The sequence below is a fragment of the Vitis vinifera genome, chromosome 6, assembly GCF_030704535.1.
Source record: "Vitis vinifera cultivar Pinot Noir 40024 chromosome 6, ASM3070453v1".
NCBI classification, from domain to species: Eukaryota; Viridiplantae; Streptophyta; class Magnoliopsida; order Vitales; family Vitaceae; genus Vitis; species Vitis vinifera.
This window is the reverse complement of record NC_081810.1, coordinates 2,456,123-2,481,237: the sequence shown is the minus strand read 5'-3', so window position 1 is coordinate 2,481,237 and position 25,115 is coordinate 2,456,123. Positions and strand designations below refer to the sequence as shown.

Sequence of the window (25,115 nt, the reverse complement as noted above, 5' to 3'; positions counted from 1 at the left end):
AAGCAGAGGTGGACGTGCAGTCGTCCACATTTCCAGCCCAATCTACATCTGAGTATGTTCTTAATACTGGAGTTCCAGCTTTGTTGATTTGAATACCATAAAAAAATGGTTTGTTTTAAGTATCGAATGAGTCGTTTGGTTTCTGTCCAGTGATTTGTAGTCGGCTTGTGCATAAATTGCGAGAGTTTTTTTTACTGCAAATGAGATATCTGGATGCGTCAAAGAAAGGTATTGAAGGCTGCCAATGATTTTACAGAACTCTGAGTTGTCCACAGCAACAATGCCATCAACCAGTTGAAGAGATTGAGTGGTAGAGAGAGGTATGGAGACATCTTTTGCACTACTCATACTGGTGTGGGCTAAAAGTTCATGAACATATTTATGTTGTGAGAGGAATAATCCTGCCCGAGTAGGAATTACTTCAATTCCTAAGAAAAAATGAAGAGAACCCATATCTTTGAGAGAAAACATGTCACCCAGCTGCTTCATAATAGTGGCCATAAGTATGAAATTATTCCCTGTAGAAATAATAAAGATTGGAACCATGGTTGTAAATGAAGAGAGAGGAATCCACTTTGGAATTATGAAAACCCAACTGAAGAATGGCATTTTTTAGCATTGTGTACCAAGCTCGCGGGGCTTATTTAAGCCCATAGATGGCATTTTTTTAACTTGCAAACATGATTAGGTTTGGACAAATCTTTGAACCCTGGGGGTTATGCCATAAACACAGTCTCAGATAATTCACCATTTAGAAAAGCATTGTTGATATTCAGTTGCCTCAAAACCCATCCATTCATGACTACAATAGATAGGACAAATCTAATAGTTGTTGGTTTGATGACAAGACTAAAAGTGTCTTTGTAATCAACACCAAGACGTTGATTATAGCCCTTAGCAACTAGACAGACTTTGAACCTGTCCACTGACCCATCAGCTTTTCTTTTTACTCAAAATACCCATTTACAACCCACGGGTTTACAGTTTGAAGGTGGTAAAACTATGTCCCAAGTCCTATGTTTCATTAGAGCAGTAAGCTCATTAGACATGACCTCACGCCAATGAGGTTGAGAAATGGCTTGGCTCACATTGGTTGGTTCAATGGTCGAGGAGAGAGGATATTTTGACACAGTGTGGAGTTGTTTGGGTTTGAAGATTTGGTACATTGATCTTATGGTCATGGTATGAGTGCGTTGGGGAAAATTATTGGTTTCGGTAGGGGTTGGAAAATTGGAAGTATTAGCTAGACCTAGATGCTGATCATGAGAGCGTGATTGCAAATTTAAAGAAGGACCAGTCTGAGTGTCATGTAAAGGAAAATTCAAGTGGGTGGTGTTGTGATCTAGGGTTTGCAAGCAATCATGAAAGAAAGGAGCAGAGGGTCCGAAATCACCTAAGGAAGACGCAACAATGGTAGGCGGACCTTCCGGAGACAACGATGAGATAGGTGTACCGGACAACTGTGATGGAGACACGACAGCCTGCTGAGAATTGAAGAAGAAAAAATGAAAAAAAATGTGAGATTCTCGAGTGGGTTGGGTTGTTATGGAAGACGCAGTTTAGGATAGACTGGAATATGTTAGATTTTCATCAAATAACACATGCCGTGAGAGAAAGAATTTTTTGTTTGAGGTTCAAAACACTTGTATGCGTTTTGGGTTGGTGAATAACCGAGAAAAATGCAGACTTTGGATTTGGGCTGCATTTTATTTGAATTATAGGCTCGTGTGAGGGGCTAACAAATGCACCCAAATTTTTTTAATTTCAAGTAATTGGGTGGTTGACCAAAAAGGGCTTCAAAAGGTATTTTTTTCTTGGAGGAAAGGCATTGGTTGTTTATTTATGAGATAAGAAGTTGTTTGAAAAGCATAGGGCCAATATGAGAAAGCAAGATTTGCATCATGAAGAAGTGTAAGGTTCGTTTCAACGAGATGACAGTGATAACGTTCAAAGACACCATTTTGTTGTTGAGTGTGTGGAGCAGTGGTGTAGTGAGTTATGCCATGAAGTAATAAATAAGATTTTAAAGCGATAAACTCACCACCATTTTTGAAGTAAAGTGTTTTAATAGATTTTTAAAAACAAGTTTCAACAAACTTTTTGAAATGCGGGAAAATATTAGAAACATTGGATTTTGTGACCATTGGATAAAATCATATATATTTTGTATAATGATCAACAAAAATAAGGTAATATCGTGATCCATCAATTCCAGTATAACTAGCGGGACCCCACACATCCGTGTAAATAAGGTCAAGTGGCTCATGACTTTGGAGACTAGTGACACAAAGTGGTTGTTGATGTGCTTTATTAATAGAACATGAAGAACATAATGAAGATAAACTTTTTGTTCAAGGACATAGGAAGAGAAAATTTATTGACAAGATGATGGGCAATTTTAGTAGAAGGAATCCCAAGACGCTTGTGCCATCCATCTGTGTTCATGCACATTAGCAATATTTTTTTATGCCACCATTGATGTCGGAAAAGTGTAGATGCCATTGTTACATGCTCTTCTTAGTAGGATTGCCCCCGTGATCTTGTTCTTCACAAGAAAATGAAAATGGTGAAATTCAACCAAGACATTGTTTTGTTTGGTGAGATGATGAACGGAAATTAAATTTCTGCAAAGATTTGGAACACAAAGAGTATCATGCAATGTAAAATTTCGATGAGGGGAGTGTAAATCCAAAAAACCGATGTGTGAGACAACCAAACTTGAACCATTACTGAGAATTACTTTGTCAATTCCATCATATTCGGAGTGAATAGATAAGTTGGAAAGATCACCCGTGATATTATGAGAAATAGTCGAATCAAGTAACCAATTTTTGTCCTTGCCAGTAGAGATTGCAGCACAATTGATGGAGGCATTCTATGAATGGAGTTGAGGACAGAACTTTGCAGTGTGGCCCAATTGGTCATAAATTTGACATTTGGGCTGGTAACACCAATTGGAGTTGTTGGGTCGCCTAGAGTTATTGTTGGAGCGACATCCATCACGTTGGGCTCCATTTGAGTTGCAGCTTTGTTGAGAACCTCGAGGCTCATGGTGAAAGCTAGTTTGCTTGAAAGACCACGGGTGACTTCCTCATTGTGGAGACTACTTCGTCATCTTTATGAAATTTGCAGAAGCAACTAGGTTCTGCATCGCAACTCCTATGCGTCATAAGTATGCCTCGTGTCCAACCAAAAGATCATGCAACTCCTCAAAAGCCAGTGATGATTCTCGAGCTCAGATATGCACAACAATCTCTCGAAAATCTAGACCTAAGCCATTCAACACACAAAGGGTTAGGTCATCATCCGAAATTGAATGATCAATAATGGTTATTTCATTGGCCAAGGACTTTAGAGGATGGATGCATTCTATAATCGACCGATCTCCTCGCTGGATTAAGGTGAGTTCCTCCTTTAATTGCATAGCATGTGTTCTTGATCGGGTAGCATATAGAGGTTTTAATTTTTTCCAAGCTTCATGGGAGGTCTTTGACGTAGCAATGAGTGGTGTGATTGAAGAAGATGTGGAGGCTAGAATAGCACTCAAGATAAGTTTATCCTATCGGACCCAATGGGTTTTGTGCAACTCATCAGTAGGAGTAGCAGTAGAGGAAGGGCACCGAATGGTGCCTTCAACATAGTTGAGTAAATCGTAACCAATAATGAGTGCTTCAAATTGAGCACACCATTGAGAAAATGTGGAGGGAGTTAATTTTTCATTGATTTGGGTTGTGATATTGAGAGCAATTAGGGGTTTATCGACTGCAGATGGAAGTTGAGTATTGAGATTAAAGTTTGGAGTTTGATCAGAGGAGGAAGGCATGGTGATAACTTGGATCGATGGCTCATTTGAGATCAGTGCTCTGATACCATATAAAGAAAAAAATATTGTCGTAGTTTCAATGAAGAATTTCCAACTCATTTTATTGATGGAAACTCTATTATATAAAGTGATTAAGAAGCTAGTTTAAGAAACATATACACGATAAGGATGCTACCGTTACAATATACAACTATATGATTCAAATTTAGAAACGGTAAGGCTAAATCTATGCTACTGTTACAATATACAGCTATATGACAGAATATAGAATTGAATGATAGGCATGATTTTAGGCTGCTTCCCTTATATGTCTATTCTACCTCATCTTTTAATTAGTTTTTCATTAGCTTATGATATTTCTATTGAATTATTTTGTTGTTTAATTGAGATATGAGCTTAAATTAAACCATTGAAGCTTTGATAGAATATGGTATATTTCAGTTTTTGATATTAATGTCATGGGACATGCGAAAATGGGATTTGTGTCGATGCATATAATGTCTTATACATTATAGTTGAGGAGTGTTGATTCATTTGTATGTGATTTGCATTGACTCACTTAATGAGAGAGTGTTGATGCATCCATTATTACTTATGATTTGTTTTTTTTTTAATAAGATAAAAAAAAACAAACCAAAACATTTGAGAAAAATAAGGGATTTGTAAGCATTTGTGAGATACCATCTTAAGTTGTTTTAAAAAACATCTATTTAGCCCCCTCTAGCTGTTATCCATAGGTGAGATTCATCTTCACACTTTCTTATTCAAATATTACATAAAATCTTATTTATAGATATTTACACTTAACAAAATAGAAAATTCTAATAACAAAATATAGAAATTAACCTTCTAGGACTTGACTACTCAAATATAAACAACCATTGAAAATAAAATATTATCTTTGAATTGTGGAGACTAAATCTAGTTCTAAGTTTTGGAAACTTTCTAAATCAAGTTTAACTTTCCAATATCCCCCTTAAACTTTATTTGTAACTCCAAGTAATATACTTAACTTTCTAAAATTTTTAAACTTGAGAGGTTTGGTAAAAATATTTGCAATTTAATCTTGAGATTTTGCAAATTTAATTATACTTTCTTCTTCATTATGCACTCTCTAATAAAATGATATTTTGTATTGATATCTTGTTTCAAACATATAAAATTGGATTTTTTGATAGTGCAATTGCTAATTTGTTGTTTACAAGTTGATGCTTGTAACCCTTAACCACTAATCTTACTTTGTGTCTCTCTAATATTTCTCCTTTTACATTCTTCTTTGCACATCTTTCCCCTTTATATTTTGAAGGTTGGTTGCCAAAAGGTCATTGATATTCTTAGTACTGTTGATGCTATCACACACACAATCATACTCAATTCAATGGAATCATTTAGTCTTAAAGGAGATCTTATTTATTTTATTTTATTTCATTTTATTTATTTATTTATTATTATTTTATAAACCTTTGGTTGTTTTCAAAAAATAGGATTTGACTCATTGTTTACCCATTTTCCTCCAATTGCCTTTTTCTCTTTTGGAAAGGATTTTAGTTTCAATGTATTATGTTTTGTTATTGCTTTTATTTCCTTATCTATAGAATCTTCTTAATTTTTGTCATTTGAGATTATTCCAGTTTAATTTTTGATATTTATAACATTGAATTTGTGATTTATTATACCTTTCCCTATTGTTTTGCTTTGAGATGTGTCATCTTCTAAATCCAATTTGATGCATTGGATTCCTTAATAAGTTTAATAAATTTTAAAAATCATTTAGAACTTGATTCGAGCCAATTAATACTAGAATTTGTTGGAACAAAACCGGTCTACAATGGCTTGGCCAATTTTTTATGTGCGTGTAACTATATAATTTTCAAGTTCTATCATTAGACAAACATATTTCAAATCAAGTGAGAGCTAATGCATTAAATTTCTTAACCGATATGATAATTTTTTAAAATAATTAAAAATTTTAAAATTAATATTTGATTAATACCAATTTTTTTTAAAACATTAATGAGTTAAAAGAAAAAAAAAACAGAAAGTGGGTGCATTTGGTAATTAAGATGAATAGGTGTGTAAAAGTGAATAAGAAATTAAGCATACCATTTAAGGTATTGGGGGGAATTATTTCTGAGGGAAAGTGGCGCTAGCTATATTTATTGAATATTCCAGTGAAGGGCTTCAAACAAAAGATTTTCCCATGGCAGCTTTGATTAACAATACTCCATAAACATTTCAATTGTCCATACTGTTGAGTTACAAACAGTTTCCGTTAATGCGACAACTAGAATTATTAGAAAGCCAAGTGCCCAGCCAACTAGGATTATTAGAATTCCAAGCCCAACCAAGTACAAATCTCGACTCCTTGAAGTGTTGCAAGGGATCCACTTTTAGATCATTCATTTTCTTTTTCCTTGAGTACTTCTTATAGTAATTTTAGGTAAGAAAATCCTAAGCTACCCTAGTGATATCTATTGAGCTCTAAATCCGGATCATTAAACATGCATGATGAGATTTGTGTTGTTGAACGAAGAAATAAACAAATGAGATCAAAGTATAAAGATATAAATAATAATATATATATATATATAGACTTGATTGATGGTGTCTAGTTAATATCTAGCATATAAATAATGTCGTTAGCATATAAAGCAAGTACATATGTAAGTTGCATGTAGTGTCATTATTTTTTATATTAACCACAAAAACACTTTATAATTCATATTGAAATAGATTTCCTTCCAATTTGTTTCTTTCAAGTATGTATGATATTTGGTTGTGAGTTGTGATTGCAATCTCATCATCACCGGTTCTAAGACCTTAGTTCTACATATATGTCCACAGGTTAGAACCTGTCCTTATCTAATTTGATTAATTTCATATGAACTTTTAAGAGTCCGTTTAGTAGTGATTTTAAGATGTGTTTTTAATATTTTTGACACTTAACAATTTTTTTTTTTTTTAAGTATTATAAAGGTTAAAAATACTTTCTAAAATTACTATCAAATACACCTTGAGCAGTTTTGTTGATATTTAAAGGCAAAACCCTATACAAAGGAATGGATGAACATTTGAGGAATGAACTATTCCTTGAACATTTTCTCTTCCACTTTCTACAACTCCCAATTCCAAAGTAGTTATTACAAAATCTCTTTAAATAATCTCCCTTTGTTGCTTGCCCCATCAATCCTTTATCTAGCAACATGCATGAAGAAGAAATTTAAGAGATTAATTATGTTTCTTTCCTTTTCCTAAAGAACTTTCATCGTTACTCAAATCCAATGGAAAAACAAGGGTCCATTACTTGTTATTGAAAATGCATATGATGATCTCATTCATAGACCTAGTCGTCCTATAATATTAAATAGCTAGCTTAAGAAGTTATTGAAAGACAACGATGCCTTTCTAGAAAAATTGGCATTGATTTTAGGTTTATTAGTGCATTACCTTCCTAATTAATGCCCGTAAATTATTTGCAATATTAAATCTTTTTGTTGTTTTGAAAAAGGTTTCAATGTATGACAAATTTTCGAAAAACAGGAAGTTATGGTAGAAGGAGATCTAATAGCCCTAGCTTTTTGCTTGGTAGACATGCTTCATAGTAATATTTTATGTTGAGTTTTCCATGGTAAATTCTTAAAGATGGCAGTCACATTTGACATAATATATGGGGAAGCTTCTAGGCTCCCAACAACCAAAACTGAAATGCACTCTTGTATATATATGTTTACTAATCTTCTTGACTTTTCATGGACAGATGTGCAGGTAACACATAGAAAATAGGGGAATACCATTTAGTTGTAGACTTGTTAAAGATTGGAGGCTTCAACAACTACTAATTAAACAAATGAAAGAATTATGGAAAGGATGACTATATAAACTCTGAGCCTCTACCTTGAAGCATCATTCACAAAATCCCTTCTGTTCTAAGAAATAGAAGTTCTTGAGTTGTAGGAGTGAAATTTTCTCGTGTTCTGGAAATGGCCAATTTTTGGCCTCACCTGATTTGTGTCTTGGCTTTGTGCTTGATTGCCGCTAATGTAGCTGCTGAAGACGAGCCTTACAATCCTAATACTTTTGCATCCCCACCTTTTCCATCATCACTACCTCCTTATTACTATAAATCACGGCCACCGCTCCCACCTTTTCCATCATCACTACCTCCTTATTACCATAAATCACTGCCACCGCTCCCACCTTTTCCATCATCACTGCCTCCTTATTACTACAAATCACTACCACCGCTGTCACCTCTGGCTCCATCTCCATCTCTTCCTCCGTGGTATTACTACAAGTCACCACCACTACCTTCACCATCACCCCCTCCTCACTACGACTATAAATTACCTCCTCCTCCATCACCATCTCCTCAACCTCCTTATTACTATAAGTCCCCACCTCTACCATCTCCTTCCCCACCTCCTCCTTACTACTACAAATCACCACCACCACCTTCTCCATCCTATTACAAGTCCTCACCTCCTCCATCTCCATCTCCTCTTCCACCATACCTCTACAAATCCCCACCACTACCTTCTCCATCACCCCAACCACCAGTCTACTACCACAAGTCACCACCCCCTTCCTCTCCTTCACCTCCTCCACCATATTACTAAATGAATTGCCTCTTCTAGTTTCATGTAAGTATATATAATACAGACCACATTTCCCATTTTCATCATTCATACAGTATTTAACATTCCTCTGTTTTCCGTGCAGATTATAGGATAGAATGAATAATTGATATCAGAAGGAACAGGAAGATCTTTTGGGGGTACAACGACTATTAACATCAAAGAAAGACAGCCAGTTCAACAATAAGGACCTTGCCATGGCCATGATGCTTTGCAGTTTGGATCATTTTGTTTTTATTTTATACCCTTGAGTTCTCTTTCAGTATATACTAGCCATTAATTTGTTCTGTTATTGGACCTTATTGATCTGTTTGCCATCTACTTAAGATTCGCAAACTTTTAAATAAATGGAACATTTACATTTATTTCAATGAGAGGATGAATTGCTAAACATGGATGTCTTGATCAACAGCATGCAATTGTTCTTAATTTTCACATCTAAACAAAAATTGTGAAGTAAACCAGATAAGATTTTCTAAAAGAGATTTCCTGTGGGCCAAATTCCATGTAACTGTAATTTCATGAACTCAGAAGCTGAGAAAAAAAAAATGGAGGGAAATAAAGGGAATTAGATTTGATAACAAAAAAATGCCTTAAACGATTTAGCTGTCTTCACATATTTACTTTACTTTAAACTTGAACATGAACTTCTAATATAATCAATGCTTTCATTCTGGCACGAAAAGCAAATTGATTGATTTGAAGCACTTAGGTCACAAGTAACAGAAAGCCTATATAGAACTTCTCAAGAAAAGCAACTCTCCACAAAACCATAATGAAGTAGCTTTCGGTTCAATCTGTTCCTTTTATACATGGGTTTGGTGAAGAAGTGTCTGAAACATCTTTGCCTGTAAAACCTTCATTTCTAAATGCAGCTACGTACAGAAAGTCAGAACCTGTTTCGATCCAACTCGTTAACTTTTACTTGATTACCTTACATCAATTTTTAGTATCATATCTAGCTACTTCTCATTTGGACCATCATGTGATGGTCCTCCATAAATGCTACCACTCACTATTATCGAGTAGTACTCAACCACAACATAAAACTGAAGGGTAACAGTTTTTGTTGAACCCAGATTTTTTCAGTCTTGTGATCAGACTTCGATCACACTACGAATCTTCATTATTTTCCAAACAAATCTCAGCCGTTTAATGGGTTTTAAAACCCTAATATGTAAGCTCTATTTTTATAAGAGGAAGGGTGGGCTGAGAGAGATAGGTGGCCTCCCTTGAGCTTCATATTCTATTACCTGTTTTCGGGGTGTTTGGTTTGACTGAAAATTTTATGGGTTTGAGTTGAAAATCATTTTTGAGTGAGAAAATTTCTTTCAAAATAGGTTGATTCGGTGTGAGTTTCATCTCTACGCTTGTATTCATCTTATTTGGGGTAAAAACTCAAATATCTTCTTATGTGGATTTAAGAAGAGGTCAAGATCAAACTTGGTATGGATTTGAAGTGTGTTCTAGAAGAAGAAAGTGGGTTGCTAAAGTTTGAAGATTTTAGGCAAGTGGACCGGGAGAGGATTGAAGGTTTGGGTTAGGTAAATCCTTGTACTTAGTCAATTTTCTTCATGGTGAATGATTTGATCGCTCGAGGTCTATGGTTTTTTCTCCCTTTGTAGGTTTTCCATGATAAAATATTGGTGTCATTGTTTCTCTATTCTACCTCATCTTTTATTTAGTTTTTCATTAGCTTATGATATTTCTATTGAATTATTTGTTGTTTAATTGAAATATGAGCTTAAATTAAACCATTGAAGCTTTGAAAGAATATGGTATATTTCAGTTTTTGATATTAATGTCAAGGGACATGCGAAAATGGGATTTGTGTTGATGCATATAATGTCTTATACATTATAGTTGAGGAGTGTTGATTCATTTGTACGTGATTTGTATTGACTCACTTAATGAGAGAGTGTTGATGCATCCATTATTACTTATGATTTGTTTTTTTTTTTTTTTTTTGTTAATAAAATAAAAAAAACAAACCAAAACATTTGAGAAAAATAAGGGATTTGTAAGCATTTGTGAAATACCATCTTAAGATGTCTTAAAAAACATCTATTTAGCCCCTTCTAGCTATTATCCGTAGGTGAGATTCATCTTTACACTTTCTTATTCAAATATTACATAAAATCTTATTTATAGATATTTACACTTAACAAAATAGAAAATTCTAATAACAAAATATAGAAATTAACCTTCTAGAACTTGACTACTCAAATATAAACAACCATTGAAAATAAAATATTATCTTTGAATTGTGGAGACTAAATCTAGTTCTAATTTTTGGAAACTTTCTAAATCAAGTTTAACTTTCCAATATTCCCCTTAAACTTTATTTGTAACTCCAAGTAACATACTTAACTTTCTGAAATTTTTAAACTTGAGAGGTTTGGTGAAAATATTTGCAATTTAATCTTGAGATTTTGCAAATTTAATTATACTTTCTTCTTCATCATGTACTCTCTAATAAAATGATATTTTGTATCAATATATTGTTTCAAACATATAAAATTGGATTTTTTTGATAGTGCAATTGCTAATGTGTTGTTTACAAGTTGATGCTTGTAACCCTTAACCACTAATCTTACTTTGTGTCTCTCTATTTCTCCTTTTAGATTCTTCTTTGCACATCTTTCCTCTTTATATTTTGAAGGTTGGTTGCCAAAAGGTCATTGATATTCTTAGTATAGTTGATGCTATCACACATACAATCATACTCAATTCAATGGAATCATTTAGTCTTAAAGGAGATCTTATTTATTTTATTTTATTTCATTTTATTTATTTATTTATTATTGTTTTCTAAACATTTGGTTGTTTTCGAAAAATAGGATTTGACTCATTGTTTACCTATTTTCCTCCAATTGCCTTTTTCCCTTTTGGAAGGGATTTAATTTCAATGTGTTATTTTTCTTTATTGCTTTTATTTCCTTATCTATAGAATCTTTTTAATTTTTGTCATTTGAGATTGTTTCAGTTTAATTTTTGATATTTATAACATTGAATTTGTGATTTGTTATACCTTTCCCTATTGTTTTGCTTTGAGATGTGTCATCTTCTAAATCCAATTTGATGCGTTGGATTCCTTAATAAGTTTAACAAAGTTTAAAAATCATTTAGAACTCAATTCAAGCCAATTAATACTAGAATTTGTTGGAACAAAACTGATCTACAATCGCTTGGCCAATTTTTTAAGTGCGTATAACTGTATAATTTTCAAGTTTTATCATTAGACAAACATATTTCAAATCAATTGAGAGCTAATGCATTAAATTCATTAACTGATTTGGTAATTTTTTTAAATAATTAAAAAAATTAAAATTAATATTTGATTAATACCAAAATTTAAATATAAAAAAATGAGTTAAAAGAAAAAATAAAAATAAAAAAAGAAAGTGGGTGCATTTGGTAATTAAGATGAATAGGTGTGTAAAGTGAATAAGAAGTTATGCATACCATTTAAGGTATTGGGGGGAATTATTTCTAAGGGAAAGTGGCGCTAGCTATATTTATTGAATATTTCAGTGAAGGGCTTCAAACAAAAGATTTTCCCATGGCAGCTTTGATTAACAATACTCCATAAACATTTCAATTGTCCATACTGTTGAGTTACGTACAGTTTCCGTTAATGCGACAACTAGAATTATTAGAAAGCCAAGTGCCCAGCCAACTAGGATTATTAGAATTCCAAGCCCAACCAAGTACAAATCTCGACTCCTTGAAGTGTTGCAAGGGATCCACTTTTAGATCATTCATTTTCTTTTTCTTTGAGTACTTCTTATAGTTATTTTAGGTAAGAAAATCCTAAGCTACCCTAGTGATATCTATTGAACTCTAAATCCGGATCATTAAACATGCATGATGAGATTTATGTTGTTGAACGAAGAAATAAACAAATGAGATCAAAGTATAAGGATATAAATAATAATATATATATATATATATATATATATATATATATATATATATATATATATATATATATATATATATATATAGACCTGATTGATGGTGTCTAGTTAATATCTAGCATATAAATAATGTCGTTAGCATATAAAGCAAGTACATATGTAGTTGCATGTAGTGTCATTGTTTTTTATATAAACCACAAAAACACTTTATAATCCATATTGAAATAGATTTCCTTTCAATCTGTTTCTTTCAAGCATGTATGATCTTTGGTTGTGAGTTGTGATTGCAATCTCTAGCATCATCACCAGTTCTAAGACCTTAGTTCTACATATATGTCCACAGGTTAGAACTTGTCTTTATTTAACTTGATTAATTTCATATAAATTTTTAAAAGTTCTTTTAATAGTGATTTTATGATGTGTTTTTAATATTTTTAATACTTACCAAATTTTTTTTATATAAGTATTACAAACGTTAAAAACACTTTCTAAAATTGTTATCAAAGACACTTTGAACAGTTTTGTTGACCTTTAGAGGCAAACCCTATACAAAGGAATGGATGAAGATTTGAGGAATGAATAATTCCTTGAACATTTTCTCTTCCACTTTCTAAACCTCCCAATTCCAAAGTAGTTATTACAAAATCTCCTTAAATAATCTCCCTTTGTTGCCCGCCCCATCAATCCTTTATCTAGCAAAATGCATGAAGAAGATATTTAAGAGATTAATGACGTTTCTTTCCTTTTGCCAAATAACTTTCATCTTTACTCAGATCTAATGGAAAAAAAAGGGTCCACTACTTCTACTCATTTCTATATACAAGTAATATTTTTTCATGTTAATTAACCTTTTTGTCGAGAAAACAAAACTGAATTCGGAGAACCATGGATAATCTTACTAAGCCTTTCTCCATTCTGTCTTTGCAAAAGCACCATAAAATATACTTTAGAGCCCATTAGTTAAGAGTGCTTTTGGGAGGCTTAGAAGTGCTCTTTTTACAATTTGAATGCACCCTTTTTTGAAGGAAGGACTACAAAATGCAAAATCTGTCACATAATCCATTAGTGAGTGAGCTAGTTAACCAGCTCAACTTTGGAATCTGATTAATTGCAATGATGAAGGATGAGAGGCAACCCAAAGCATTTTACAAAAAATCATGAGAAAGAGAAAAAGAAATGAAGTGTTCATAGTATTCTTGCTCATGTTAAATAGGAAAATCCAATCTTTTGTAAAGCTAGCAAAGAGGAGAATACCATCCAAGAAATGAATTTCTATTGAAAAAATATGTGGTGATTTAAATTAGGCTTGCATGCATTTGTAGAAAATTTGGCACTGGCTTTTGGCTTAGTGCATACCGTTCTCATCCCAATAACATTAACCATGGAAAAACAGAACTGGTAAAACATATTTGTTGCTTTGAAATTTTTTTAAATCTATGGCCAAAGTCAATTAGGAACAAAGTTCTGAAAAAGGAGGAGACCATTTTTTCTTGGTGTACATGGAAAAATGAAACATATATGTAGATCACAACGTGCCAAGGATGTTCTTGACTAATTGATCCCAAGCCACACATAATCAAATGATAATGGTCTATTCTGACAAGCTGAGACTATGACGCACCAACAATATTTTCCATGATTATAAATGCTAAAAGAATGGAAAGAATGCTAATGTCAATGCCACTAATATTGATCCAGGTCCAATGGTTCCAAACTTTATCATATTTTAATCCACACACCGGACAGTCCTGGTTAGTACATTTCAGACAGCTGACTGTTTCCATTTTACGTCACCGGAGACCTGCTCAAGTTGATATGTTCTTGCACATTTTACTCTTCTTGATGACCATTTCTTGGACACAGAAATGTGTTATGTTTTTCATATAGAAGTTAGTGGGTTCCCATTCCAACTTCCAAGCGTTTGAATAAACTGGGATTTTTTTTTTAGTGTAGGACTTGTTAAAGGTTGGAAGCTTCAAACAACCATTAAACAAATGTTGGAAGTCTCCTAAGCGATTACTATGTAATCTCTGAGCCCCTCCTCTGCAGTCATTCACAGATTCCCCCTTCCATCCTTAAGGTAGAGTCCTAAGCTGCAGGAGGGAACTTTTCTGGTGTATTGTTCGAGAATTTCCAGAAATGGCCAATATTTGGCCTCACCTGGTTTATGTGTTGGCATTGGGCTTGATAGCCAGCTCCAATGTAGCTGCCGATGACAAGCCTTACATTTATGCATCTCCACCTCCACCACCATATGTTTATAAGTCTCCACCACCACTTTATTATCAACGCGACTTTCCGCCTTATCGCTATAAATCACGTCCACCTTCTCCATCACCACCACCACCACCGCCATCACCATCACCTCCACCCTCTCCATCACCTCCCCCTCCTTATAATTACAAATCACCACCACCTCCTTATATTTACAAATCTCCTACTCTATCTCCATCAGCTCCTCCTTCTTACGTTTATAAGTCTCCATCTTCTCCATCATCCTCACCTCCCCCTCCTTACATTTACAAATCCCCACCACCACCATCTCCCTCACCTCCACCTCCATATGTTTACAAATCCCCACCTCCTCCATCTCCATCACCTCCTCCTCCTTACATCTACAAATCACCTCCACCACCTTCACCATCACCACCTCCTCCATCACCATCACCTCCCCCTCCTTATATTTACAAATCACCACCACCACCATCTCCATCACCGCCACCCCCTTATGTCTACAAGTCACCACCTCCTCCCTCTCCATCACCACCACCTCCATATTACTAAATCAATAGCCACTTTTGCTTGTTTCTTGTAAGTAAAATATACAAATCTCTTTTATTTACTTCTTCCAATTATCATCAATTAAATTATTAATCTTATTCTGTTTTGCAGCTCATAGGTTGATGGAAAGAAAAATTGATACGAAGAGGAACCAGTTAAATAACAAAGGAACTTTACAGAGGGTTGATGACGCTTTGCAGTTTTTTTCATGTTGTTTTGATTGATTTTGTATTTATGAGTACACTCTAAATATTTTCTATCCACTGATGTGTTCTCTCATTGTACCCCAATGGTGTACTTGCTGTCTATTTAAGACACAGAATTTGAAGCAAATGGAACATTTACATTGATCTGAATGTGGGCATAAAGTGCTAAACATGGATTCATTGATCAAGAGCATGCAAATGTTGTTCACTTTCTCATTTTAACAATTATGTTAATTTTTGCAGTAAACTACATGAGATTTTCTTGGAAAACTTTCTATGAGACAAATTCCATGAGGATTATCCGGAACTTATTGTATACAGAGCCAACAAATAAAAGAAATTAAATCAGCAAACTGGAAAAAAATACAGAATTACTGCTGAGTGACATTTTCCATCAATGTATACATCTCGATTTACTTGCAAGCTTTGATGGTCATGATTAAGTTCTTCGGCTTTTATTACTTTATCAGAGTGCTGGTGCTTCATAAACAAATGTGGCATGCATGTTACACTTGAGCATCCGAGTATTGATCTTGACTCTCTAAACTGCTGCAAGGATTCTTTTTTTGAATCATTAACTTGTACTTCTAAAAATTCTTGGAATAAATATGATACTCACTTTAGTTTGCACTTAAATGAACTTCAATTCTTGCATAGAAAATGCTGTCACTAAAGTAGGCACATATATAAGTTCGAGCCTAGTTTCAAGGAGGCTAAGTCATTGCTACATGAGAAGAAACTTCCTTAAACTTATTGGGCTGAAGCTGTTTATATAGCAGTGAATTTGATTGACAGATGTCCAACTAAGGCAGAATGGAACAAGACTCCTATAGAAGCCTTGAGTGGGAGAACACCATTTGTGAAGCAAATCCTCAAATAATGCCAAAACCTATATATTCATATCTCAAGCATATCATGATGAATTTTCCGGCTGAAATTTGTATCTCGAAAAAGAAAAAAAAAAAAAAATTGAGAACTCTAAGTAGCCTCTTCCGAGCACTTAAATGAGCAGTCAGCTAGTATACTGAATCTCGACTGAAAGGATTGTGAGATTAATTAATTGAGTTTCACCTTGATTTAATGGACATTGTATGTAAGCTGTAAGCTTAGCTAAATGGCCTTAACAAATGTCTTATCTAACAGTTCCATTTCAGATGGTGATGGCAAGCTTTGTCCAATTATATATGGTTCGAGATCAATCTAGTTAGCTAGTATACATGACCATTTCGACCATCAACTTGGAATATAATTAATTGATGGCAGATAACGGTGAGAGACAACTGAGCTTCATGTTGACTTGGTTTGCTTTCTAGTGGGAATCCTAGAAAAGAACTGAGACAAAAACTAAAAGAAATATATTAAGTACTACGTCTTTGAACATTTCTTCTTCACAAATGACTTTTTGATTGTCACTGCATCTACTTTATTGGCTACTGGTTTTGGCAATGGTCTTTTCAATGAACATGAAAGAACAAACTAAACTCACTTATCTTGAAAGCTTGACAATCACATGTATGTATACTTACATGGACCGGTCCGGACAAAAGCAGCTATAATGTTAATCTTGGTCATGATAGAACAAAGAGTTAAAAGCAATTGATCAAAGAACCTACCACTACATAAAAAGCATAAATTTATCATATCTAGTTATGTACATTTTCCGTATATTAAATTTCTAGACTTGACATCAATCAGCTTGATTGTTTGAATGGTTTTTCAGCTTTGTATATTCACAAATTCTTGATATTTGGTAGGAATACGAATGCCCATGTGAGATCCAAGATCTTCAAGTATTATTATTAAACTATTGGCCTGGCCCTAGATATCACTGTCACCTGCCATTAATTTGACGTGGTTACATGGAAAATGTTTCAGACATCAAAGTTCCAAACACTGAAATGTTCTCACATTAGTTATTTTGACTTCTTCTTAGACGTATATATTCTGTGTAGCTAACTCATCGAGAGAGTAGTGGAATTCCATTAACATATTGTCAAATACTTGAATAATGTGGGATACTTTTTCAAATTATTAGGTAGTTTACAAGTTGGAAGCTTTCAACAAGTATTAAACAAATGCTGAACTTGCACAAAGGATCACTATAAAAACTCTACAGAGCCCCTCGTTTCCAGTCATTCACAAGTTCTTTCAAGACGTTTAAGGTAGAAGTCCTGCATTTTGGGGATCAGATTTGAGGTTCAGGAGTGAATTTTTGGGCCGATATTTGTTCAAAAGTTGCTGGAAATGGCCAATTTTTGGCCTCATCTAGTTTTTGCCTTTGCATTTTGCTTCATAGCCAGTAATGTAGCTGCAGACGACAAGCCTTACAAGCCCTACATTTATGCATCTCCGCCTCCACCATCTTATTATAACCAAGAGTACCCACCTTATCGCTACAAGTCACCACCCCCATCCTCTCCATCACCACATCCTCCATACTACTACAAGTCTCCACCTCCTCCATCTTCATCTCCGCCAACACCTTACTACTACAAATCACCACCACCACCTTCTCCATCACCTCCACCTCCTTTCTATTACAAATCACCACCTCCTCCATCACCATCACCTCCCCCTCCTTATATTTACAAATCACTACCACCACCTCCTTACATTTACAAGTCTCAACCTCCTCCATCTCCATCACCTCTTCCTCCTTATGTTTATAAGTCTCCACCTCCTCCATCACCATCACCTCCCCCACCTTACATTTACAAATCCCCACCACCACTAACTCCCTCACCTTCACCACCGTATGTTTACAAATCCCCACCTCCATCTCCTTCACCTCCTCTGCCTTACATCTACAAATCACCCCCACCACCTTCACCTCCTCTGCCTTACATCTACAAATCACCCCCACCACCTTCACCATCACCACCTCCTCCATATGTCTATAAATCTCCACCTCCACCATCTCCCTCACCTCCACCTCCCTACTATTACAAATCGCCACCGCCTCCATCACCATCACCTCCCCCTCCTTATATTTACAAATCACCATCACCACCTCCTTACATTTACAAGTCTCCACCTCCTCCATCTCCATCACCTCCTCCTCCTTACGTTTATAAATCTCCACCTCCTCCATCACCATCACCTCCCCCTCCTTATATTTACAAATCTCCACCACCACCATCTCCCTCACCTCCACCTCCATATGTTTACAAATCTCCACCTCCTCCTTATATCTACAAATCACCGCCACCACCTTCACCATCACCACCTACTCCATATGTCTATAAATCACCACCTCCTCCATCACCATCACCTCCCCCTCCTTATATTTACAAATCACCACCACCACCCTCTCCATCTCCACTTCCTCCATATGTCTACAAATCCCCACCACCACCTTCTTCATCACCTCCGCCTCCTTACATTTATAAATCCCCACCACCTCCATCCCCATCACCTCCTCCTCCATATGTCTATAAGTCTCCACCACCACCTTCTCCATCGCCTCCCCCACCTTATTACTACAAATCACCTCCACCACCATCTCCCTGGCCCCCTCCATCCTATTACTACAAGTCTTCATCTTCACCTTCTCCATCACCACCACCTCCCTACTATTACTAAAAAAAATAATCTATTTCTACTTGTTTTATGCAAGTATAACACTTAGATTTCAACTTATTCACTCATGGTTTTTATCATTTTTATGGAATTTATATTCTTATAATCTTTGTTACAGCTCATTGGTTGATAGAAAGAGTAATTGATACAAGGAGCCAAATGTTCTTTGGAGGCACATTGCTGACCACTTAACCTTAAAGATGACAATGGCGTTAAGAATAAGGGTTTTGACCCATGGATGCAAGATTCTTTGCCTTTTTTTCATGCTCGTGGCTTTGATATTATATGTACTCATGAGTCATGATTCTAAGTAATATTTCTCTTGATTTTTTTATGCTGGATGATATTTATTCATTCACTGTTTGCTTAGCATGTTAGTGATATTGAAATAAAAAGGAATTTTTACATTGATTTGAACACACGAATATATGGCTATGACCGGATGGATCAAAAGCAAAACTTCACCGAGGGTTATCTATAATAATCATTCGTGAGCAAAGCCCACATAGAAAACAATAAGAAATCAAACATATAGAAATAAGTGGCTCTCAAGTTGAGAAAAACCTCATTCAACTAAGGCAGAACTAAGCTTGGTAAACTAAGCCCATAGAGCCTACTTTAAACCATGGAACGCCTTGGTAAGTTTGCAAACAAAATTGGGTTGGGAAGGACCTGCAAAACTAAGGGGTTGTGTTGACTGCTTCCAAATATGCATACCAAAGTGGGGTTCCCCAAATATAGGGAGTTGATTGTAGTTTTAAAATCCCAATGAATTGAATGTTGATCACGAGGTGTCTTAGGTGTATAAGGGAATTGAAAAGATCAAAGGATAAGTAAATTTTTTTTTTAGGCAAACTCTTTCACTCAATTGCTTGAAAAAAGAAAAAAAGAAAAAAAATGATGAATTTTATGGAAAATAGAGGAAAAACCAAGTGAATTTGAATTGAAATTTGACTTTATAAGATTTGAAAAAAAAAAAAAAGTGCTAAGGATAGGAGGGTCTCTTAAGCTCCCTTCCATGAAAAGACCCTAATTAAGCTACCACAACCAAGATTATCTATAGGCATTCTCAGTTGGAGAATTTTCAACACAAGCACATTTAATTAAACCTAATGCTTCAAACTTGAGAGTTGAACCACTATGTGAAATTCTTAAAGACCCCACAACTCATTTGTTTTCCAAATTGTAGTATTAAGAGCTCAATAATGGTTGCCTCAAGTTAAAATGAATCTCACCATTAAGTACTTGAGAGATATCCTTAAAGAGGACCCCTAAACTCTAATTTTCAATCATCAAGACGTGGTATTCTAATTAAAAATGGAGAGGTTTGACTTACAAGTTGAATAAATAATTAATTACCTAAGATTAAAGGATCATATCATGGGCATAAGGGAAGTCCTAAGGACCCCCTTCTCCTCAGCTTAATCCATTACTCAAAATGAAAATTGAATTAAAATAAATATTAAAAAACAAAACATGAAATAAGAACCATTGAAATCCAAGATTAAACTTCAAAGTTATACAAAATTGGAGAATAAATATAACTAAATGCAAACACAATCAAGATAAAGGAGTTTAATATGTTAAAAAACTCTTAAAGGCTAAAAAACATTATGAAGATTCAAGTAGCAACAAGTCCCAAGGTTGGAAGTTGAAGAAGAGCTCCTCACCAAAGGGCCTTCCCCCAAAATCCCCTTCTCCAATTGTAAAATCTCTTTAAATAAGTACTCCCACATTGCCCTAAGTGGCATAACATATGAAGGCATAAAATACAAGGTGGAAGGTCCAATGGTGGCTTGGAAAAAGTCCAATAAAAATGTGGGTCCTGGATGTTCTCAGAGTTCTAAAACAAATGATAGTAGTTTTGGAGAAAATGGTGCAAGGTAATAAGGTAGTGTCATCTTGATGCCATTGTTTCTAGTAGGTAGGCTTCTTTTTCTCAAAATGGAGCTAGGGTAGAAAGGAAATGACGTCTGAACTTGTGGTGGCACCATCCTAGAGCCATTTTTTCCAAAAAGCTCTTTAACTCCTTCAACGCTTCTCCAATCTTTTACCAATTTTTTTTCAATTTTTCTACATAGGCAAGTGATGTCCAAATATTTTCAAAATTGGTGAGATTGATCATTAAAGAGCCTAGAATGTGAAAATTTTTATTTGAGTTCATTTAAACATTTCTAACCCCCTTAACCATCCTCAAACTTTGGACTAGTCAAAATAGGACTACACCATTGATCTTCATGTGACTGTAACCCTTCTCTACTCATACATTGTTCTTGCCTACAAAATGTCCTAAGAGGATCTCAAGACTATCATTATTCATGAAAGCAGTTGTAAACATCAACAAATAAAAGGAAATGTGAGAAAATTGGGCATATATAAGGTACCATACAATTGACTACTTGGGGAATGAGTTTAGTGCTAAAATATAAGCTAAGATGTGATTTTTACCCTCATTACATGCAATATATATACATATAGAATCAACCATGTGTCATGAAAACTTGCTCAAACAAGTCACCATTAAGAAAGGTGGCATGAACATCAAGTTCCCTTATAGACCAATATTGACTCAATGCCAAGGAAAGAGTCATACGAATAGTAGTGTCTTTAACCTTGAATCTTCAATGGAGAGTAAATCAATATCTAAAAAGATTCCTAAGTTAGAATGAAAAGGAACAAAATTGCCAATAAACAAACTATACAAGACTCACTATCCCAACATATCCTAACCATTTTGCAATAAGTGAAAGAAGATTTCAAACTTCAAGGATCTCTAGAATATATATCTCCTTGCACTGTCTCCTCCTCCCAAATTCAAAGTAGGCACTAAAAAATTGCTTAAATAATCTCAGTACTAGCTAGTCATATCAAGCTTGGAATGAGCATTAAGAAATTAATGATATATTTTTTCATCTAATTATTTTTATTTTTATTTTGGAATTTTTCTGCTGGATTGGGTGCTCTAGACCTTTGATCTTTACCTGGGCTTGATGGGAAAAATGTATCCTGACTTCATATACTCATCGCTACAAGTAATTTTCCTTGTTAATTAAAGTTTTTCCTATTAAAAACAAAACAAACCTCAATTTGGAGGTGCGTTTCATACATAGTATTATAATATGGAGAGCAAACTGCCTACTGATATCTTCCATACTAGTTTAGAAATTAACTAATGAAAGTAATGATATCTTGCCCATCAGGCTATAGTATGGTCTTCAAGGATGACTCTGATAAGTACTAGAAACTCCATGTTCTTGAATGCAACTTTAGAAGCGAAAAAACTTCCTATTTGGATCTTATTGAAAGCAAAATTCTAAACCAAGTTCCCTACTTTCTTTTTGCTGTTACTGTACACTGTTATTACTTTATCATTTAAATCAATCTGGCTTGTTAGCATAACTTCTTACTTGCTGAATCAAAGGCCCTATTTTCATCTATCGACTAGCATCCGGAAGAAGAGAGTAACAAACTAACTAGAACTTAGCTTATTCAGAATGCTGTTTAGCAAATGAGTACTCCCCATTTATAATTATTCGGTTTAATTATTAACAAAAAAAAACATTAAATAATCCTTAAATATCTAAAAACCTATCGATTCATGTCTCGATCTCAAGCACATCATGATGAATTTTCCGAGTAGCTTCTAATTCCTAGCTGGCACCTGAATGGATGGTATGAATGTGGACTGATAGTGATGGCAAAAATGGTGTAGAACAACTAACCTAATTCACATTTGACATTGTATATAAGTTGTAGCTAGATGGCCTCAACAAATTTCTTATTTTATAGTTCCATTTCAGATAGTGGTGGCAACCATTGTCCGAATATACATGGAGCCATCCAGTTAACTATTATAACCATTTCAACCAACTTGATGGCAGATCGATAAAAATATATTAAGTAGTATGTCTTTGAACATTTCATACCTCATCACCCTATTTTCTTCTTCACAAATGACTTTTTGATTGTCACTGCAACTATTTTATTGGCTAGAGGTTTGGATCCGGTCCTTTTAATGAACATAAAAGAACAACCTAAACCAACTTATATTGACAAACTTGATAATCACAGGTACATATACATGGACCGAACCAGACAAAAGCAGCTAGAATGCAGTTATACCAATGACTAGAAATTTAAATGTAGAAAAGGAAAACATATAGAAGAAAATTTCAATAATTCATGGCTGAAATGGAAGACAAATTAATATATAGAAGAGAAGAACAAAGGGCACAAAGAAATTAATCCATTGATTAATTTATGATTTTTTGGCTCTCAAAAAAAAAATCCACATAAAAAGCATACATTTATCTATATTGTTATTGATTTATATCTAGTTATATACAATTTCAGTATATTAAATTTCTAGACTTTATTAACATCAACCAACTTCACTCTGGGAATGTTTTTTCAACTTTATGCCAAATATTCTGTAAATATGTATACAAGCTCTTGATATTTGGTAGGAAGACAAATGTCTATGTGAGATCCAAGACCTACAATTATCATTATTAATAATCCACCGGCTGGCCCTAGCTATCGTTGTCAACTGATGGCCGGCAGGCTAGCTGCTGGCATCCATTTGACATGGCTACATGGAAGATTTTCTGAGACCCTGATATTTTCTCACATTAGTTATTTTGACCTCTTCTTAGACATGTATATTTAGTCTATAGTGGAATCCTTAACATGTTGTCAAATAATTTAATAACGTGGGATACTTTTTCAAAATGTTAGGTATTTTACAAGTTGGAAGCTTTCAACAACTATTAAACAAATGCTGCACTTGCTCAGAAGATCACTATAAAAGCTCTGCAGAGCCCCTCGTTTCCAGTCATTAATAAGTTCCTTCTACAGACGTTTTGAGGTAGAAGTCCTGCATATTGGGGATCAGACTTAAGGGTTGCTGGAAATGGCCAATTTTTGGCCTCATCTAGTTTTTGCCTTGGCGTTTTGCTTGATAGCCAGTAATGTAGCTGCGGACGACAAGCCTTACATTTATGCATCTCCGCCTCCACCACCTTATTACCAGCATGAGTATCCGCCTTACCGCTACAAATCACCACCATCACCACATTCTCCATACTACTATAAGTCCCCACCACCCTCATCACCATCTCCTCCACCTCGTTACTACTACAAGTCTCCACCTCCTCCATCTCCCTCTCCGCCACCACCTTACTACTACAAATCACCACCTCCACCTTCTCCTTCACCACCATCTCCTTATTTCTATAAATCACCACCGCCACCATCTCCATCTCCTCCACCTCCCCACTATTACAAGTCACCACCTCCTCCATCACCATCACCTCCCCCTCCTTATATTTATAAATCACCACCACCACCTTCACCATCACCACCACCTCCTTACATTTACAAGTCTCCACCTCCTCCTTATGTTTACAAGTCTCCACCTCCTCCATCACCATCACCTCCCCCTCCTTACATTTATAAATCCCCACCACCACCATCTCCCTCACCTCCACCTCCGTATGTTTACAATTCACCACCACCACCATCTCCCTCACCTCCTCCTCCGTATGTTTACAATTCACCACCTCCTCCATCTCCTTCACCTCCTCCACCTTACATCTACAAATCACCACCACCACCTTCACCATCACCACCTCCTCCATATATCTATAAGTCCCCACCTCCTCCATCACCATCACCTCCCCCTCCTTATATTCACAAATCTCCACCACCATCTCCCTTACCTCCACCTCCATATGTTTACAAATCTCCACCTCCTTCATCTCCTTCACCTCCTCCTCCTTATATCTATAAATCACCACCACCACCTTCACCATCCCCACCCCCTCCATATGTATATAAATCCCCACCTCCTCCATCACCATCACCTCCAACTCCTTACATTTATAAATCCCCACCACCACCATCTCCATCTCCACCTCCTCCATATGTCTACAAATCCCCACCACCACCTTCTCCATCACCTCCGCCTCCTTACATTTACAAATCCCCACCACCACCATCTCCATCACCTCCTCCTCCATATGTTTATAAGTCTCCACCACCACCTTCTCCATCACCTCCCCCACCTTATTACTACAAATCTCCACCACCACCATCTCCCTCACCCCCTCCACCCTACTACAAGTCTCCACCTCCACCTTCTCCATCACCACCACCTCCATACCATTACTAA

At 35.3% G+C, this 25,115-nt stretch overlaps 1 protein-coding gene across 1 annotated transcript in view; it reads left to right on the top strand.

Annotated features, from left to right (window-relative positions):
- LOC104879582 (extensin-2) overlaps positions 1-25,115 on the top strand; it is a 30,328-nt gene extending 5,213 nt beyond the window's left edge. The window contains exons 2-5 of the mRNA XM_059737275.1: positions 7,913-8,436; positions 14,457-15,124; positions 17,746-18,861; positions 23,933-25,115. Coding sequence (XP_059593258.1) covers positions 7,913-8,436; positions 14,457-15,124; positions 17,746-18,861; positions 23,933-25,115 — 3,491 coding nt within the window. The remainder of the gene's footprint in view (positions 1-7,912; positions 8,437-14,456; positions 15,125-17,745; positions 18,862-23,932) is intronic.